General features: G+C 41.2%; 5 protein-coding genes across 7 annotated transcripts in view; 4 read left to right on the forward strand and 1 right to left on the reverse strand.

Annotated features, from left to right (window-relative positions):
* Positions 1 to 18,909, forward strand: part of gng8 (guanine nucleotide binding protein (G protein), gamma 8) — a 757,718-nt gene that overhangs the window by 242,231 nt on the left and 496,578 nt on the right. The window lies entirely within an intron of this gene.
* Positions 1,346 to 6,356, forward strand: LOC119133357 (ras-related protein Rab-6A). 2 transcript variants are annotated; one of them, XM_037269076.1, is made up of 8 exons: positions 1,346 to 1,690; positions 2,464 to 2,522; positions 2,602 to 2,655; positions 2,744 to 2,849; positions 2,931 to 3,042; positions 3,697 to 3,790; positions 4,810 to 4,876; positions 5,050 to 6,356. In XM_037269076.1, exons 1-8 carry the CDS (start codon positions 1,621 to 1,623, stop codon positions 5,112 to 5,114), a joined length of 627 nt encoding a protein of 208 aa, XP_037124971.1. In that variant the 5' UTR covers positions 1,346 to 1,620; the 3' UTR covers positions 5,115 to 6,356. The 2 variants fall into 2 exon arrangements, with proteins under 2 accessions (XP_037124971.1, XP_037124972.1); XM_037269077.1 differs by lacking the exon at positions 3,697 to 3,790 and adding an exon at positions 4,128 to 4,221.
* On the forward strand, positions 6,529 to 9,180 carry dnajb13 (DnaJ heat shock protein family (Hsp40) member B13). The gene is made up of 8 exons (XM_037269044.1): positions 6,529 to 7,056; positions 7,120 to 7,223; positions 7,414 to 7,575; positions 7,640 to 7,788; positions 7,964 to 8,077; positions 8,184 to 8,297; positions 8,354 to 8,430; positions 8,602 to 9,180. The coding sequence occupies exons 1-8, from the start codon at positions 6,989 to 6,991 to the stop codon at positions 8,759 to 8,761; spliced, it is 948 nt and encodes a 315-aa protein (XP_037124939.1). The 5' UTR covers positions 6,529 to 6,988; the 3' UTR covers positions 8,762 to 9,180.
* LOC119133345 (mitochondrial uncoupling protein 2-like) lies at positions 9,193 to 11,754 on the reverse strand. The gene is made up of 7 exons (XM_037269045.1): positions 11,429 to 11,754; positions 10,719 to 10,853; positions 10,291 to 10,498; positions 10,021 to 10,218; positions 9,847 to 9,948; positions 9,596 to 9,776; positions 9,193 to 9,528 (listed from the first exon to the last, which is right to left on the reverse strand). Exons 2-7 carry the CDS (start codon positions 10,842 to 10,844, stop codon positions 9,423 to 9,425), a joined length of 921 nt encoding a protein of 306 aa, XP_037124940.1. The 5' UTR covers positions 10,845 to 10,853; positions 11,429 to 11,754; the 3' UTR covers positions 9,193 to 9,422.
* On the forward strand, positions 13,565 to 17,637 carry ppme1 (protein phosphatase methylesterase 1). Of its 2 annotated transcripts, none has more exons than XM_037269027.1 (14): positions 13,565 to 13,844; positions 14,342 to 14,435; positions 14,616 to 14,708; positions 14,812 to 14,869; positions 15,153 to 15,204; positions 15,407 to 15,561; positions 15,633 to 15,723; positions 15,822 to 15,887; positions 15,976 to 16,105; positions 16,261 to 16,390; positions 16,468 to 16,512; positions 16,588 to 16,652; positions 16,728 to 16,795; positions 16,936 to 17,637. In XM_037269027.1, the coding sequence occupies exons 1-14, from the start codon at positions 13,759 to 13,761 to the stop codon at positions 16,937 to 16,939; spliced, it is 1,137 nt and encodes a 378-aa protein (XP_037124922.1). In that variant the 5' UTR covers positions 13,565 to 13,758; the 3' UTR covers positions 16,940 to 17,637. The 2 variants fall into 2 exon arrangements, with proteins under 2 accessions (XP_037124922.1, XP_037124923.1); XM_037269028.1 differs by having other exon boundaries at positions 16,941 to 17,637.

Genomic DNA, 18,909 nt, shown 5'->3' on the forward strand with positions numbered 1-18,909 from the left:
CATGCTTCATGTTTTATCTGCCATCCAACTATAGGCACTGTGAAAATGTGTTACCAGGTCAGAAAATCTGCTCTAGTGAAATGAACAACAAATGTGATTTCCAAACATGCAGGTGAATGAATAGAAAGGTCTAATAGCGGACAGAGTGGAAGACGAATTTGTCAGTTCAGCATCTTGAGGTCATTCTCTTACCAAGGACATATGGCGTAGTTGAGGAGAGCAGCAGCGGGGAGTCGGACAGTGAAGGGGGATGGCTCGAGTTTGGCTAGGTTCAGGGCTCAAAAATTGTGCACAGCGAAGCGCTAAATTCATATGAAATCCAATCATGTAGTGTACTTACCGTTTGGATGAAGGTGACGTTTCATTTCACACGTGTAAACAAGCACCCGTGTCTTCTTGTGTGATGCTACTATCAATTTGTGCGCTCGGGTTTTGTTGGAAACTTAAATTTTCCTTACAGTAAAATAAATGTGATTATTAATGATTGGTTGCTTCCACATCTCAGTTCTCTGCGATATGACTTTGCATCATGGATTCTTTCAGTTTTTATTTGGTAAAGTAAAGCAAAAAGGTTCTGAAATTACTATTAAAAAAATCCTCTCAGTCAGTGTTTGTCAGTGTAGTAACAAAATGACTATTAATCAATACATCTCTTGAATAGATTCAATAAAAAAGGGAAGTCATAAAGGACTTGACAGGAGGTTTTATCGCGGGGCCATTGTGTAAAACTGAGTGTAGGCCTTTGTAATTTCAAATACAATTGCAGTACTATTCATCTTCTCATCTCTTTATTTTTTTAATTATATCAGATATATTGAAATGAATAAAAATCTTTGCATGAAATTGATCAAAGGTTTGTTAGTGATGAAGCCATCAATCTTTTCGTCCTTTGCAATGAACAGAAATGAAACAACAGTAAAGCATAAACAGGATTTATTGACCATGACTTTCATTGTTTCAACCTTCTGGCCAGCAGTTGCTTGCTGAGCAACGTTCACTGCAGCATATTATCATTTAAAGTTGGTGTATATTACAAATCAAATAGAACATTACAAATATTCTTACGAGAGGTTGTCAAATTTCGCCCTCCTGTGGACAAATAGTAGTATAACGTGTACTGCAGAACCCATAATTACTTCTGTACCTCAATACATATCTTTACTTCTTTAGTTTTCGTTTTACTTGAGTAAAGGACGTTTACTTTTACCGTTTTTTTTTTACTCAAATATTCCATGTGCTAAGTACTGTAAATTCCACCTATTTGTTGTTGTGCGCTATATGTATCACCACTAGGGGGCAGCACAATAATTGAGGGATGGCGATTTACGTACGCAGAAGAAGAGAAGCCCAAAGTGGCAACTAGCCAGTTGACATGTCACACAAGTAATGTTCTGTAATGCTAACTTGTCTGCAGCTCGGCGGTGAGTTGTCACAAAAGTGGCTAGAAATCCGAACGAGACATTTTCACTGCAGAAATCACGTACAACTGGCTTCTGTCGCGACTGCGACAAATCGGCTCGACGTTCCACATATTTTCTTTTCGAAAACAAGTGATTTGGTGTCTTTAGCTGGCTAGCTGGGAAGCTCCAGAGAAGTCACGTCAGAGCTTGTTTTACAGCCATGTCTACGGCCGGAGACTTTGGAAACCCACTAAGAAAATTTAAATTGGTCTTCCTCGGGGAACAAAGCGGTAAGTCTAATTTTTAAGTGGGTAAATGGGCCATTTGGTCAAAATCACTGAGAAATGTGTCCATTTAAATATGACGCTAAGGACTTTGGGTGGCTTGGCTGATTCAATCCGTTGTCGCGGCTAGCTCATATTAGCCACATAAGGTATTAATACATACTCCTTAAACTTATTTCTATCAATTTCTCCCTTAAAACGGAAGGTTCTTCCAATTCAACTGTAGCCGATGGCATGGTGTATTTAACAATCAGTCATCGTCAAGTTATTGCAGTGTGATGGTTTAGCAATTTTCCAGAACAATTGACTAGAAAATCGATTTAAGTCGTCTGTATCAGCCTTTGTTGCCCTATTTATGTACATGTTTGTAATACGAACGTTACTACTGTCCGCCCTAATGATGTGTTTAAAACCTGGCCAGTAGCATTCCTGCGTTCATCCTCTCACCCATTTCCCTGGTCAAACAGAAGACAGAATCGTAAAGGGGGGAAAATTGTCTTGACTAACAATTCTTAATCCTAATTTATCAATGTTAAGATAAAGGGCTGTCAACAGAAAACGTTTAAAAGCACTCTCCCAAGAGGGGCCTTATTAAGTATTAATACTGTACTCGAAGTCTGCGTGACTCATCGCAGTGCTTGGAAACATGAGACAAGCAAGATATTGCTTGGATCACTCTCGCCGACACTGATTGGATGCACTGCTTGTTTGAAATCTAATCATTTATTGTGTCAATAGTAGTGACAACGTGAGTTGTTTTTGGTGTGTGTTGCTTTCAGTGGGCAAGACCTCGCTGATCACCAGGTTCATGTACGACAGCTTCGACAATACTTACCAAGTGAGGCCAATGGTCACAATTATATGTTGATGGATTCAATAGTTCATATGCCTAATAAACTCCACTTGCCATGTTTCAGGCCACAATAGGAATCGACTTCTTGTCGAAAACCATGTACCTCGAGGACAGAACAGTAAGTTCTGTGTCACTTTGAGGTGTTTGTGTTGATTTGGAATCGTTGCCATAACGCTTATATTCTTTTACCCATTTCTGCATTGTAGATCAGATTGCAGTTGTGGGACACAGCAGGCCAAGAGCGATTTCGTAGCCTCATCCCAAGTTACATCAGAGACTCTGCCGCTGCTGTCGTAGTGTACGACATCACAAGTAGGCGCTGACACATTTTGTGTCTTACACTTTGATTTGTCCCAATAAGTTGTACACTGGTTCTCTTCTTCTCATTGGCAGACGTGAACTCCTTCCAGCAAACCACAAAATGGATTGATGACGTGAGAACGGAGCGAGGGAGTGATGTCATCATCATGTTGGTGGGAAACAAGACAGATCTTGCAGACAAAAGGTAATCTCGCCTTCCTTCCTTGCTGCCCGGCAGCCGACATGCTAATGAAGGCATTGATTGTTGCTGCTGGGATGTCAATACAAAGTGGGTCAGAGTTTCCTGATGCAGCAACTTAGATCTGCTCTCTTCGGCTGTCAACATTGGCGTTTTACACCACTATTTTCTTTTACTTTCTAAAATAGTGGTTTCATGTAACGCTGTAATGTTGTATCTATTCATTTTCCATTTATATTCTACCAAACAATTCCATTAAGACCAGTTATATTTGGTATTTATCAGATATACAGGTATTGTTTATTTTAATTCATATTATTTCAGTTATTCTCATTGTGTATTTGTTATCTGATCAACTTGTTGACATTTTGAGTATACGTGTGTGTGTGTGTGTGTGTTTTTGTGTGCGCAAGCACATTAAAAGCACTGCAATGCAGATCAATCAATGTGGAAATACAAACAACTCAGCATTACTCATAACTGAGCTTTTTTTTTGTACATTCCTGAATTTTGTTGAAATTGAAATTCAACAGTTTTACAGCTTGAATGGTAACCAGAAAGGTAATGCAGACTCGCATTCCTTTTAACCAGTGTTGTCGCTTTTTTTTTTAAATGTCATTGTCGTGTCATGTCCAACTTTAACCCCTTTATCTACCACAGGCAAGTATCTATTGAGGAGGGAGAGCGGAAAGCCAAAGAACTAAATGTAATGTTTATTGAGACTAGTGCGAAAGCCGGCTACAATGTCAAGCAGGTAAGCGCGAGAGCGAGCGTCGTGCTCAGTCACCTCGCCGTCCGACGCTGCCACCTTGGCCACGCCTCCAAAAGTCGCCAGTGGGTGTCGTTTATAAGAGAGCACCACTAAATATTACTCATACAGTTGAGGCCTACATTCAGACCTCCTCCTTATGCTGACTGTGAACCTTTGGTCTTGAAAAGGTGGCAGCGGGACCAGGGATGGGCACGACTCTTTCATCCATTTGAAAATATTGAACTTGTGCTTTTTTCTCCCCCCCTTTGTCTGTCTGTCTGTCTGTGGGGGTGTCTGTGTGGTTGTCTGTGTGCGTCCCTTGCGCCGTGACTCCTCACAGACAGATTACCACAGAGGAGGGAGAGCAAAGAGCAAAAGAGATGAATGTTCTGTTTATTGAAACAAGTGCAAAGACAGGCTACAATGTCAAGCAGGTAGAGCACGACGTGTGCGTGCGTGCCGTGTGTGTTCACGCTGTCCATTGAGCCGCTTTGGCTTTACCACACGCATGCCTGCTTTAAAAACAGAAAGGGCGTCTTTGACCTTTGGCCCCCGGTGAACATAAATGGGTGTGGCCCATCATATTTGACTATCTTTTGATGATAGCGATAGGGCTGACTGATAAAAAGAATGTTGCAACATTTAAAAGCTTGTTGTGCTGGCATGGGGTGAAAAAAATGACGGTACCACGTCTTGATAAATATCAAAAGATGTGTCAGAGGTTACAATGAAGGAGTATTAGGGCAGTGCTGAAAAGTACCAAAGTAATATGATGAGAGTTGAGTCATTGAATTACAAGGAAAATATCGGTCCTCTCGCAATTTGACTTTCTTTTCAGCATGCCCCGAATACTCGGTAGTAACCTTCCACTTCACTTGCGCCTCATCTGTATGTCGCATGTTGAGAATCAATACATTTCTTTAAATTCATCAGCAAGTCACTTCATTGAGTTTCACACGGTGTTTGCAATGGCCTCGATTTCCTAGTCTAGATAACAAAACAAAATTCTTTTCCTGCTGCAGCTTTTCCGTCGCGTGGCAGCCGCCCTCCCTGGAATGGACACGGCTCAGGACAAAAATAGAGAGGACAGTATCCTTTTGTATATGTATGTCATCCATTGTAGGTTGGTGGATTCGTCAAAGGACGTCATATTGAGCCTCGGTATTGCTATTACGACTTAATATGGAGAAGAAGAATATATGTGAATCAAAATATGCCAGCGCAAAAAAATGGTGATATTCCCTAATCCATGCATCCTTCAGTGATCGACATCAAGCTGGAAAAGCTGCCAGAGCAGCCTGCCAGCGAAAGCGGTTGTGCTTGCTAGTTTGCCCCCATGTCACTGGGAAAAGGTTCTCTTATTGGGCTTGTTTGTCTGTATTTGTACCCTTCACTACAACACTACACCCCCCCAACCCAACCCAACCCAAAGGAAAAGGGAGACCTTCGCTCTCGCCCGGCGGCCATTAAAGTCTTCGATCAATATTTGCACTGCTGCACTCGAACACGAAAACGATATTCACAGCTCCAACATCTTCGCCGAGCTCCGCTGTTTGTTCGTTCAGATGGAGATAGTGGCGGACTGAAGCAGTAATTTGTGTAAACATTACTTTTGCATCCAAAACAACAAATGTGTTTAATGGCACCAAATGGAGTTATTAGCATGTTAAATAAATAAAGAGCACTGCATTAACAGTATCAAGTACAACGTGGATCTGTTTACATTACCATGCAAGGCTTCTTTTCGAGTTTGTGTTCTGGATAAAGTACCCTTGTGTAAGGTGGAAATGGTCGCGCTAAAAGCATACAGGCATTATCAGGGCGAGAGTTCGGTGTCGGCACAGACTGAAAGTCACAAACGGGCGTGATGTCACAACAACCTTTAGTGGCAAGGTCACCCATCCTGATATTTTCCAGCATGTCCTGAAATTCTCCAAATGGATAAGAACATGACGCCCACACAGGGCTGACACCTTTTCTTTCTTTTTTTTTTTTTTTTACCCTCACACATAGTCCTATTTGAATTTGCTTTTTTTTCTACCCTTTTTATTTGGATAGTTTGTATTTGGGGTTTTTTTCACATGAGAGTATCATACAGTTTGCGAAAGGTTTTCTCATATATACAGAGTTATTATAAAAAAAAAACTTGTAAAAATTACAAATGGAGATGGAATGTGAGCATTTTAACATAAAATGAGGGCTTCCTTTCTAGTTTGATTGTAGTCAAAAGCTTCATTTTGGATTTTTTTTTTATTGTGGTGTTGATCTTTTTGTTAGTGATTTATCTACAATGACTTGTATTTATTTCTAATGTAATCATTTTTCTGTTTTGTTATTTTAATTTCTTCCGTCTTGATATGACTTTTGAATTGCTAATAAAAATATCCATATATCTACATCACCATTAGATGAAAACGTCTGTTAAGCACGTTCCATCTACCACACTGCTAAATCATGCAATTTGTACTTTGACATTTTAGCTTGTGTTAACATCTAGATTCTAGAGGAATATAGTTGCTCTGGAATTGATTTCAAAGGAAAAAATAAAATGACCTTGTTACTGCTGCAATTTACTCACTCATTCCGTCAAAGTGTTACAAAATGTGTCGATGATGACTTTTTTCTTGTTTTGCATTGGTTTTCTTCCAATTGTTTTGGTTCGTTTCTTTTATTTATTGACGGTCCCTAAACTATCCGGTTGCCCCTAACAACCAATGTAAACATTACGTATTCAATCGGCTGTTGTAAAGTTGAAACCGTGGTCGCAGCTACGTTTATTGGTTCAGGTGGTTTTTTTGTTTTGTTTATTATGGTTTTAAAAGTCCTTTTTATTTAGCTTATTAATTGGTCTGGAATTACATTTCTTGGTAACTTTTTATTGCCGATAGAATCGTCAGGTGATTGACGCGTTCATCACTCGCGTAACTCGCTTTAAAAACATTACACGCGTGAATGCCACGTTCGTGTTGTTTATGTCATCGGTATTGAAATTCTTTTTGATGAGCGTGCTGTTTTGACCACATTTTTAGAATATTATTATCGCTTTTGGGGTGAATGCGACGTTGATACAAGGAACGAAGAGGACGTCGTGGCGTGGGAACAAAACGCCTCATGTCAGATTATTCTTTATTGGGTTAATTTAGTATTTTTATTCTACATTTTCTTCTCTGAAGAAAAAAAAAACAAGCCCTCGACGTTGCAATGTGCAGCGAATACTACGATAAGCTTGAAATAAACAGAAATGCGACTGACGCAGACATCAAAAAAGCGTAAGTCTACCGAGCAGCAGTTTCCCTAATTAAGACATGTCATAATTTTATTTGTCTTTGCAGGTATCGACGACTTTCACTCAAGTTTCATCCGAGCAGCAACAAAGAACCAGAAAGTGCCGAGAAATTTTACCAATTGGGTGAAGCCTACGATGTTTTGAGTGACCGTAAGTTTTGATTTACTAAATTATAATGCAACCAATAATAAGACATTATTGTATTTTTATGTATGATTTTTTTTCCCCTTTACCTTCCACTGTGCACCACCATATGGACACAATTAATTGAATATTAGATCAATTCTAAACGTGAAACTACAATCTCTCATTTGTTGACACGAATATTCTGTTGTGACAGCTCGAAAAAAGGCAACCTATGACAAGTTTGGAGTGGAAGGCCTGAAAGGTGGCATCCCATATGAGTTTGGCAGCGGCGGCGCTTGGTCAACCAAATACGTCTACCATGGCAATCCAGACAAAACCTTTCGGCAATTCTTTGGCAGCGACAACCCATTCGCAGGTATAGCACAAATGTTGGCTAATATATTGCATGTGCAACATTGAGTCCATTTGTCTCTTGTCAGACTTCTACACAAATGACATCCCTCTGCTCCTGGGTGGCCTGCTACCAGAGGAGGTTAAGACGCAAGATCCCCCCATCGAGAGGGATCTTCATTTATCCCTGGATGACCTCTTCCACGGTTGCACGAAAAAAATCAAGATATCTCGAAGGGTCAGTTTGGGATGCATGTTCAAAAAAATACAACCAACCTGAAATGGATTCTAATTTAACACGTTTTGCTTGAATTGTCCACACGGGGGCAGTATAACAGTCATACATAAATACATTTGCCCTGCAAAAAGCTTCAACACTCAAACAAGTACAGTTTTTCTAATTCAACTCGCAGGTTATGAATGACGATGGCTTCACATCAGGTATTAGGGATAAGATCTTGTCAATTGAAGTCAAACCTGGATGGAGAGAAGGCACAAAGGTCATTTTCTCCAAAGAGGGCGATCAGGTAAGATATCAATTCAAAAGTCACAAATGACTATTATATTGTGAAAGAAGAGTAAACTGTGGTTATCCTTTACAAGGTAATAATCATTTGGTTTTGTGATTTACAGGGCCCGAACAAGATCCCTGCAGATATCGTGTTTATCGTGCGACAGAAGGCTCACCCTCAATTCAAACGACAAAACAATGACTTGATCTACAAGGCTCAAATCTCACTGGCAATGGTGAGTCACAGAAACATTTTTTTAAGCGTAACCTTCAGTATTTTCTTCCCTCACAGGCCTTGACGGGTTGCTCTGTCCAGGTGGAAACGCTAGATGGCAGACTTCTCAACATTCCCATCAATGATATTGTGCAGTAAGTGTCAACACAAAACAATGACAAAACACAATAGGTGGCACATAGGCCATATTTTGCCCACCATAATGTACTAAGTAGAAATCAGGACAGGAAGTGCTAAACTTGAAGGATTTGCGTTCCACCAATCCGTATCCCCTTTCTTCTAATTTGCGTGTTACCACACTGCAGCTTCACATACCAAAAAGTGGTGACTGGCGAGGGGATGCCGCTCTCCCAGAATCCTTCCCAGAGAGGAAATCTCATCCTCATATTTGGCATCCAGTTTCCTGAGAGGCTCTCCCCGGACAGGAAGGATCTCATCAAGCAAGCTCTGCTTTTTAAAGATTGACTTTTTTTTTTTTTTTTATGGCCAGCAAAGAAGATAAATGCAAGGAAGGCCTTTAAACTTTGACTTAAGGAGAATGCAGACTGCTGAGTCATGCTGAAAACACAAGAACACGGCACACTGCACAAAAAATGAGATCCATCTGGTCAGGCCATTAAATTAGATTCAAGTCTTTCCTGTTCTTTATTACCTCGTCAACATATCCGTACACGATTATGGAACAAATCGTAAACTTCAATTTTTTTCAAAAGTCATACTTTATTGTATCATCTTGTTTAGAATTTATTGACCAGCAACAAATCAATGTATTTAAGTCCATGTTCTTCTTATCATTGAGCACAAGCACTGTAACTCTCAAAAAAAAATCATCATATGGCTCAGTCGACATGGTCACAACATAAACAACAATCTTGCATTTATTTCCCCCTTTTCTGTTGTAAACATAGACATCCCGTTTTAAAGCAGAGGCCAAATTTGGATCTGCATATTTTGGTACGCTAGGCAATGCCCATAATGAGTTCCCACTGGAATTAGTGGACCTTTCATCTACCTGAGTTGTGATGGCAGGAACCCCCCCAAAGCCATTTCAAGTGCTCGTCTGGCAACTAACCACTCATCGCCACTTAACACTTCAGTCTGTGTTGGCTTCCTTCTGATAGAGGCTTCAAAATGGCGACTCCCAGTACTGCGTCACGCCTCGTTTGATTTGCTCATATGTGACAAACATGACGATGTTCCAGGAACCCAGGCGCAGGAACGAAGGCATGAACCTGATGCGGAAAATCCAATATTTACTGTTTGTTACTAAATGCTGCTATGTGACAAATATGGAGTTACCCTTTATAGAAGGCCGTGGGTCCTTCATTCTTGATCATGGTGAGAGCGCAGTTCATGGCGCTGCTGTACTGCTTAGCTCCCGAATTCATGAAGCGTGTTTTAACCACGTCTACGGGCGACGCCACCACTGTGGTGCAGAAGCCCGCGCCGAAGGCAGCGGTGAAATGACATGGCAGGTTGTCTGCAAAGGGATCAAAAATATGGTGAATATTGCTAGCAACGAGTTAGTTCTTGCCATCGCAATAGCTCACCTGTCATTAAGTTATACTTCAGGATGACCTCCTTAATGATGTCATAGGTCACCAGCTCTGCACAGTTGACGATGGCGTTACGGGTGATGTTGGGCATGCACCCTGCAAGGATGCAAAGGATTGTTATTTCACAAGCGCTGGGTGTGATGACATATGATGTGAGAGAAGATGTACCTTTCCAAAGTCCTCGCACCCCCTCGTCCCGAGCGATGGTCTTGTAAGCATCCAAAGTCCCGTTATATCTCCTCCCGCCGTCAGCCAGCCGCGCCTGGGCTTGAAAGCGCACCTTCACCACGTCGGTCGGTTGTGCCAGCGCCACGGCCATGGCACCAGTGGTGCAGCCCGCCATCAGCCTTGTGACGATCCCTGAACCTTTCAAGACACTTGATACCATCAGGGTGCCTTCGTCAAAGGACGAAATCTTAGCGGGGTCACGATACTCACTTTCCGTCCCTCGAGTGTAGAATTGTTTCATGGAGTCGTAAAGACCGATTCGTACCGAGGCGAAGCTCATCTGCCTCTGGAGTCCAGCAACCAGTCCGTTGTAGAGACTCATGGGGCCCTCCGTGCGCACCATTGTGCTGATGGTACCAAACACACCGCGGTATTTTTTCGCACCGGCTCCCTCTACCTTCCGAATCTCTCCCTGAACCTGAAGACAGGACGGGGCACCACATACAGAATTAGACACACATTAAACATTTTCATCTGCGTGGCACGCGAGTTAGCGGTTAGCTCGTCCACCTCGCAGTTCGGGTTCCAAATCTCAGTTGCAGGTTTTATATGTGGAGTTTGAATGTCCCAAAAAGAGGATGTACTTATTAATGACACTACATTTGTAGTAAATTCTGAAATGAAAAACATCATCCCACCTGTAGTCGCACTTTAGCCGTGTCCAAAGGAAAGGTGACCAGGTCAGCAACGCAACCCGCAGTGCCAGCGCCGAAGAATTTGACAGTCGCCGACGGCACCACCTCACTGGCTTTCATCATGACCATTTTTCCTACCTGAGTCAGCAATACACATGGAAAAATGTGCTCTTATTTAACCCGAACACGTCATCAAGCAAGTTACGCAACATCGCTAGTGATGATGAGACGACCCTATTTGGTAGCCAAAGTGGAAATGTGTCATGTGCGTGTCACTCATTTCTCCCAGCCAATCAGTGAATAAACATGGAATAATGCTAATGAAGATATAATTAAATATAATAAAACAAATGTACTGTTATATCAATTCTGTGAATGATAAATAATTTTGTGATTGTTTTGTAGCAAATGCAACATTTTGGAAATACGTCTTTATTGACTTTCAAAACAGCTGATGCTAAACAAACCTTCACAAACCACACAAGATAAAATAATACAACAGAAGACTTTTCATTAAAGATCACACCCTGCCTACATGACACCTCACACACAGCCATGTATAAAATGTATATATTATGAATAAGATACAGCTTAATTTGTCTCATAAACATGTTTTTATTATGAAATTATTGTAAAATTGTAAATCATGACTATTATTGTAAAATAGACACACTTTAGAAAATGATCATCAGAGAATAAGGACTTTAAATTACCTTTGTTGCATTCCCAAAGCAGCAAAATGAGTAAAGAATCCTTGAGGCGATCCCTATGCTGTCCTTATCCCTTTGCCACGTGCTTGCTGTTTGTCCTGCCGCCAAGCTGCTGAATTTATGGACACCTTTCGCACATGACCCCCAGGCTGCGTGACAAGTCGTACGCACCTGTTATGCGAGTTTCATGTTTACCAGACTAAGACCGAGACGCAGGCGGGATACCCGAGCGCTTGTTGATCTTCACTTTGCAGCGTCACCGCCCACCATGGCCTGTGGAAACATTAAAATGATTGAAAGTTCTTTCAAGGGACCATTGATGTCATCATGTACTTTAAAATATGTGTATGTTCACAAAGGGTACTTGGAACATGCAGTCCTTTGAGTGTCTATTGGCTTTCATTTGCAGCCAATGAGAGAGTCCCATATGGAATTCTTCAGGGGTTTTTGCTTGGTAATGGAAGGACTCACAGTAGGGCTGGGCTGGGCTGGTTGGCAAATGTTCTCACACTACTCGAGCAGAAGTATAGATCTTTATGTGAAAGACATTTTAGTGAAAGTACTGATATAATTCCTGTCTTTTTTTCCCCCACGTCTGACCAGGCTATCACCTAATGTTCCTTTAACCTAAAGATGCCACAAGAGGGCGACCAAGAGTCGTTTTTATATTACCTATAAGTGCAACAACAACGAATAGGTGATTTTTTATTTTTTTTTTTAACTGTATGCTTTGGTGATGTGCTATGCGATTCTTTCCGATAGCATTTGCACAGAACAAGAAATGTTCGCGAGAGGGTTGACACTTCACAGACACTGTTGGGGCATGCATGCCTGGCATCCAGTATGCGACTTTCCATGGCTTCTTTTGGCCAAGGGCCCAGCAAGCTTACATCACCGGTCACAAGGACAGCCGGTAGAAGACAGTCATGCTAAATTTTGAACATTTCCCCTGCTGTAATATGAAACTACCATGAGTATTTATTGAACTTTCACTCGGGTTGTTTGTGCTTATATGTTGACTGACTAGTCTTAGTTTTCATACAATCGCAAATTTAGGCTTGTAGAGTGCAAAGGAATACAGAATGAGAACTTTACCCCAGTTAAGTTATCTAACTTGAACCTCTTCACTTCCCCGGCAATCTAAAATGTCCTTAGACAGAGCCGTAAACACCTCGTGGCTGTTCTAGCTTCAGCCAGATCGAGGTGACCTCGTATACGGTTCATGCCAATTGGAACCCGGCAAGTCCTCTCGCTTCTTCCGTCATGCTCTGTTGCACTTTGAATACCGCGAAGTGTGCATCAGTGCAATGAGGACAGCTTATCACCATCACGCTATAAATAAAGGCCCATGGCTAGAAATAAAGTCAGATGCTGCTTAATGTAAATGTTAGTGGAGCACACAAGTATGCTTCATTATTTGCTGACCTGTCACCTCATTTATCATAATCAAAGAAATGCTTGCAGTTATTGTCTTGCTCACAATGCAACTTGACACCATGTATTGACTAGTATTACAATAAAGTCCACACCTACTTTTCTGCAGACCTGATGAGAACAAGTCATACGATATACAATACAACATAATACACTTTTAGCTCTATAGCACTTTCACAATGACTTTCTCTGCAAGAAAGCGCTTTACAAAAAATAAAATAACAAGACAGGAAATATCATATCAAACATTAGCCATCCCTCCATATGCCTTGTTGTTCGAAGCATGGTCATATTTAAGCCCTTTGAAAGCTGCAAAGACATTGTAACTCTATCATGTATAAAACAATAAATGGCTGGGAGTTGACCAACTGTAACTCTAGCAGCTGCTACCCAACTACCAACCTATATAATAATAATAACAACAATATAATATGCAACATTTAGCCATATTTATGAAGTCAGGGCTAACTTCAGCACCGGGTGAATTTTCTTTCTGAAATGTTCAATAACCTGATGTGCTTAGGGAAAAAAGTATAAAAATGTTTGAATCAGCATCAAAATACGTTTAGGAACACAAAAGGATTCAAATTTGGTGTTGTTTTGTAATGATTAAGCGGAACATGTATTTTGGGAAAAAGCTTTTGGCTTGTAGTTGACATTAATGGACGCTAGAGGGCAACATAATAAATACAGAAGAAGAAGACGGAGGTGAAAAGGACTGAAGAAGAGAGTTAGCCTTTAGCTGTTAGCCTGTGGTCCAAATGTAGCAGCAATTAGCGGGTATCGGTTGTGTCATGTTTGCGTCGGTGCAATTGTGGAAGAAAACTCCGATGCAGTGAGATTGGGTTCATGTCACATTCAAGCTTTCTTGACAGCGACCCAGATCCGCTTTCCGCAACATGGAGAAACAGTTGCATTTGAACCTGTTAGCTTCCAGACCTCCGATGCCGGGTGGCTTTCAGTCCAGCTCCAAAATGAAAATGGGGTAAGTCCATTAACATCAGATCCGTCACTTTTAAACATGACATTTAAAATGGAATCGTTATATGTGTAAATTGCCAAGTTGTGCTGATCAGGACTTGCTGCTGTCAGTCATCGTGATTGAGTAGCTTGGATTACAAAAAGAAGCAGCTCGAATATCAATTAAATGTTCTTTTTGGTATATCCGAATTTTTAGTATTGTTTGTACACAACCACCACTTCTGTTTTTAACTGCTACCTGGATTTCTGCACGAGTTGGTAATCACATTTCACCCGCTCTACGTTTAAGTCACGACAATAGAAAAATCATGTTTTATTGTTAAGCAATACTACACAACATGTATAAGTCAAAATGCAGAGTGGGGAAAAAGTTCCTTAACCTTTGGGGTTAATAACAACCTTCTTCAGTAGCAAGAAGTTTAACCAAACGTTTCCTATAATTGCATTTGTATTCATTTGAAGCATTTTTCAGACTGTGCTTTGATTGTCTTTTTAATCCAGGCCTGGACGAAGGAGAGATTTCACCCCGCTGTCCTGGAGTCAATATTTTGAAACCATGGAAGATGTTGAAGTGGAAAATGAAGATGGCAAAGACATATCTTTTACTGCTTCTGTGTGGCTGCCAAAATTTATTGAAAGTGATGATCCTTCAATGTATTCCAACTAGACCACACTAAGATTAACATTTCAGTTCACATAATATGATGTTGATTTACTGTGACAATTAGTCAATTTAGGTTATATCTCGTGCAGCATTTCTTTGACTACATGGAACGTTTTCAGAGTTTACTGCAGCGGCGCTCATGGCCCTGTGCTGCTCCTGCTTCACGGAGGAGGACACTCTGCTCTCTCCTGGGCTGTCTTCACTGTGAGCCTTCTAACTATTATTGTGTCGTGACATTATTATATGACTGTTGAGATCCTATCTGTTTTAAGTGTGCTTAACCATTGCTCCCTTTTTTTCCCCCCAGGCTGTCATCTACAGCAGGATTAACTGCAGGGTGGTTGCTATGGACCTCCGAGCTCACGGTAAGTGGCATAAGTGACTCGACTCACATTTGGCACATAAAATTACAAACTATTCCAAAAAAGAGGCTTTAAGCACTTTATTGTCGCACTCAGTTGAAGGTTTGTGTCAAAAGCAGAGCCTGACAAATGTTATTGAGGAGCTGAGGCCTCAAGTACATTATATCGGTAATATGTCTTATACTGCCCCCAGGTGGCCAAAGCCACAACAAGCAGGACAACGTTGGGGGGTTTTCTCACAGAAACACACTGCACGTTAGTCATGTTAGTCTGTCATCTGCTGCAGGTGACTCCAAAGTGAAGAATCCAGAAGATCTGTCTGCTGACACCATGGCCAAGTAAGTTGTTGAATATTGAAGGAAGACATCCACATATTCAGTGTCTATAAAAAGTCTGCACACCCATCCATACATACATAAGTATGAATGTCTATAAAAAGTCTAAAGCTGAATTTAGTAACTCTTAACATGCCCGTGTCCTTGATGGCGATTTTACATTATACAAAATATTAACAGGTTCTCTTTGCTCTTTCTTCCGAAGGGATATCGGCAAAGTGGTCGAGGCTCTTTATGGAGAAACCCCCCCGCCAATCATGATTATTGGACACAGCATGGGCGGAGCCATAGCGGTTCACACCGCCGCTGCCAATCATATACCATCGCTGCTCGGCCTCTGTGTCATTGACGTTGTCGAGGGTAGGTTTTTTATTTTTTATAAATCTTGCGGAATTTTAAACAGGCACTCTGTTTTGTAACTTTCCTTTCAGGCACAGCAATGGACGCTCTGAACAGCATGCAGAATTTCCTCAGAAGCAGGCCCAAAATGTTTAAATCGCTGGAAAATGCCATCGAGTGGAGGTAAATCAGCCTTAATCAACCTCAGAGCTCAAAGATAACCACCATCTTCCGTTTTCTTGCGCACGCCTGCTTAAAACGTGACTTCATTTCCACAACAGCGTGAAGAGCGGCCAGATTCGAAACATCGAGTCGGCACGGGTGTCGATGGGAGGCCAAGTGAAAAAGTTTGTACTGACCTTGTACGAAATCCAAATGTCACATGAATATGCGTGACAAGTCTCCTGACACATTTTGCTGCTCTGCCGTTGACAGATGTGAGGAGTCCGCCAGGACCCCCGTGGTCTCCGATAGCATCGGTGAAGTTATCATAGAAGAGGAGGAGGAGGAGGAGGAAGGGGGAGAAGAGTCCAACAAGAAAAGAATGAAGGAAGATGACCAAGAGGTTAATTTTGAGTCACACGCACAATCTTATGAGAGAACACAAAAGCAAAATTTATTTATTTATTTATTTATTTATTTATTTTTCTTCTTCAAATCTCATCAGGCCTAATCATGTGTCCCACCAGTATCTATTTTAAAAGCTGTGATTTGTTCCAGACGAAGAAGGAAAGCATCTTCACGTGGCGAGTGGATTTGGCAAAGACGGAAAAGTACTGGGAGGGCTGGTTTCAAGGCCTGTCTTCACTTTTTCTCAGCTGCTCTGTGCCAAAACTGCTCCTGCTCGCAGGTTCGATCCCTTGCCTCGCCGTCGGTTGCCATAGTGACCGTTTTGTTGTCAGGGATTCAAACGTGTCGTTTGCGCAGGGGTGGACAGACTCGACAAAGATCTTACCATCGGACAGATGCAAGGTAAAGGGGTCAAATCGACGTCGCGCATCAAGCAAAAGGCAAACTTTTTTTTTTTTTTTTTTTTCTCTCTCATAGGGAAGTTTCAGATGCAGGTCCTCCCTCAGTGCGGCCACGCTGTCCATGAGGACGCACCCGAAAAAGTAAATCACGAGAACCGCAATTTGCTTCATCATTCCCTCGACTCTTGTAATTGTTGCGCTGTCGTCGCTTTGCAGGTAGCGGACGCCCTGGCGACGTTTATGGTCCGGCACAAATTCACAGACTTTAAAGAAGGATATATGTGGTAAGTGATTTTAAATTTGAATTGAATGTGGTTCTGGATGGACCTGACAAATTCTCAGGACCCATTTTGAAACTGAGCAAATAGTCGCACTGGTCTCAAGATAGCTCAACTAATGCTTAATTTGTCTGATCTTTTGACAGTTAAATTGATTATGTTGCCATAGAAGAAATATTGGAAGAATCATCATCAAACAGAAAATTACAAAGTATATTTAAAAAAAAAAAAAAAAAAACACTCATTGTTGTTTTATGTGTTTGTAGATACTTTGCCTTTCAGCTCTGCCTTATTTGATTGTAAAACAATAATTTTGTAGTCTTCTTTTATTTGCAACTTGTGGTTTTTTTTGGGCAGTGGTGTGTTATGTTTATAAAATGTGCGGCAAACCTTGATTTGGAGGGATTGGAAAGATGTCACATGCTTCTTCTTTTTTTTCTTTTTCTATGTGTACATTTTAGCAATACGACACGTAGCAACATCAGCATAGCTGACACTGTTCCAAAAACCTCATCTGTTGCCCCACATACGTTGATTTCTCCCTTCCAAACAAAACTTGACCCCGTTCCAAATTACACTTGGTTTGTAATGACCCGACAAGACGAGAGCAATTCACATCGCCTTTCGTGACCATTATCTTTTACATGTATTTAAAGCTTGTGCAAATTGAAATACTTTGCGATTTAGAGTGCAGCTGTATAAAAGAAACGTGTTTGATTTCTCTGTTTTGAATTATTGCCAAGTGAGTCGTAAGCAAATTTGCTAATATCACACAGCACAATGGAAGCAGATGTACACAGTTTTGTTTTGTTCGTGTTTCGTGAAATAAAATGAGGATTTAAATTGTTTGTGTGTGTTTACATGGGCAGAAATATGCTTCATTCAGTCCTGGGAAATTTATTTGCATGCCACGTTTTTGTAATTAAGGGCCATACAAATAAATTTGACTTAACTGAGATCATGACGTGAACTTAAAAACGGTGCCGTTACGTCAGTGACAGAATGAGCAATTACATACTTCAGCCAGCAGAGGTCCTCGTTGGTATACATTTGAATGTGATGCGCCGTCAACGTACACTACCGTGCTTACATACTTCATACTGTAATGTGACGTCATATCCAGAGTCTCATGTGCACAATAGTCTTGATTGCCCAAACAAATCTTTTTTTTTTTTTTCTTCCCCCAGTTCAGATGGACACATATAGGTTGTGAGACTAATTTAGGAGCGTAAACGGAGGGAGGTGGACTAATTTAAGCCATCTTTACTCTGCCACAAGCCTCAAACCCCCTCAAAACTTCCTTGGCCTCTGTGAAAGAGCACTTGAGGGCCTGAAAAACATTCCAGAGAGAGCGAAGTACCTGGTGACAGGGGCACCGAGACAAAGGTTGTTGTCATGATCACAAACTCCTTCGCATCTTTTAGCAGCAAATTGTAGAATGACTGTTTATTTCCCCTTCACTTTCTCTCTTTAGCATACGAGTTGCAGTTTCTAGAAGCTTTGTTTGCAACTTGCCAGAGATGTCTACAGGGTATTCAACAGTGTTGAAAGTCCAATTACATAACAAGGCGGTGATGAAACGAAAGCTCAAAACAATGGCGTTGGCATGTGAAGGTAAAGGCAACAAAATGGAATGCACTAATACGGCAATCTAACTAATAATTGTGCCGCTGCGTGATGGTATCCCCGATGGTTCTCCATAGGCTGGCACTGAGACTCAAATTAAAGCACTGACCTGGTTAGCTTTCTGTCAGCAGGAGGGAGCGCTGTACCCCAACCCCCACTCCATCCCACCCACATGCAGACATTAATGAGACTGCAATACTGTATGTGCCAACCAACTTTTGCCACTTTTTAACATGAATTTGAAGGGAAAATAGAAAAATGCAATGTGACTTTTTCCTTATGGATGATGCAAAACTATAAAACCATTAAGATAGGCCTACGTTTGAGATATATGTAAATGGATATCAATGATAACTGCATCTGTGCTTATCTTGAACAAGCCTATAATGGGGAAAATGTGTGTGTAAATGTGATGTCATAGATAGATAGATATTTTTTCTTTTTTCTCCCTATGGTCTCACCTATATAAATTAGACGTTACACACATCCTCAAA

This window comes from Syngnathus acus, chromosome 14 (genome assembly GCF_901709675.1).
Source record: "Syngnathus acus chromosome 14, fSynAcu1.2, whole genome shotgun sequence".
In the NCBI taxonomy this organism is placed as follows: domain Eukaryota; kingdom Metazoa; phylum Chordata; class Actinopteri; order Syngnathiformes; family Syngnathidae; genus Syngnathus; species Syngnathus acus.

What these genes read in the sequence shown, in the direction of transcription:
- LOC119133357 (XM_037269076.1), top strand. Translation starts at nt 1,621, where the DNA reads ATGTCTACGGCCGGAGACTTTGGAAACCCACTAAGAAAATTTAAATTG. An exon ending in TGTACCTCGAGGACAGAACA is followed by an intron (nt 2,656 to 2,743) that starts GTAAGTTCTGTG and finishes TCTGCATTGTAG; the next exon opens with ATCAGATTGCAGTTGTGGGA. An exon ending in CCGGCTACAATGTCAAGCAG is followed by an intron (nt 3,791 to 4,809) that starts GTAAGCGCGAGA and finishes TTCCTGCTGCAG; the next exon opens with CTTTTCCGTCGCGTGGCAGC.
- dnajb13 (XM_037269044.1), top strand. Translation starts at nt 6,989, where the DNA reads ATGTGCAGCGAATACTACGATAAGCTTGAAATAAACAGAAATGCGACT. An exon ending in TCTCCAAAGAGGGCGATCAG is followed by an intron (nt 8,078 to 8,183) that starts GTAAGATATCAA and finishes TGTGATTTACAG; the next exon opens with GGCCCGAACAAGATCCCTGC. An exon ending in CCCATCAATGATATTGTGCA is followed by an intron (nt 8,431 to 8,601) that starts GTAAGTGTCAAC and finishes ACCACACTGCAG; the next exon opens with CTTCACATACCAAAAAGTGG.
- LOC119133345 (XM_037269045.1), bottom strand. Translation starts at nt 10,844, where the DNA reads ATGGTCATGATGAAAGCCAGTGAGGTGGTGCCGTCGGCGACTGTCAAA. An exon ending in CGGCTAAAGTGCGACTACAG is followed by an intron (nt 10,499 to 10,718) that starts GTGGGATGATGT and finishes TCCTGTCTTCAG; the next exon opens with GTTCAGGGAGAGATTCGGAA. An exon ending in CTACACTCGAGGGACGGAAA is followed by an intron (nt 10,219 to 10,290) that starts GTGAGTATCGTG and finishes GTGTCTTGAAAG; the next exon opens with GTTCAGGGATCGTCACAAGG.
- ppme1 (XM_037269027.1), top strand. Translation starts at nt 13,759, where the DNA reads ATGGAGAAACAGTTGCATTTGAACCTGTTAGCTTCCAGACCTCCGATG. An exon ending in AGCTCCAAAATGAAAATGGG is followed by an intron (nt 13,845 to 14,341) that starts GTAAGTCCATTA and finishes TTTTTAATCCAG; the next exon opens with GCCTGGACGAAGGAGAGATT. An exon ending in ATGGGAGGCCAAGTGAAAAA is followed by an intron (nt 15,888 to 15,975) that starts GTTTGTACTGAC and finishes TGCCGTTGACAG; the next exon opens with ATGTGAGGAGTCCGCCAGGA.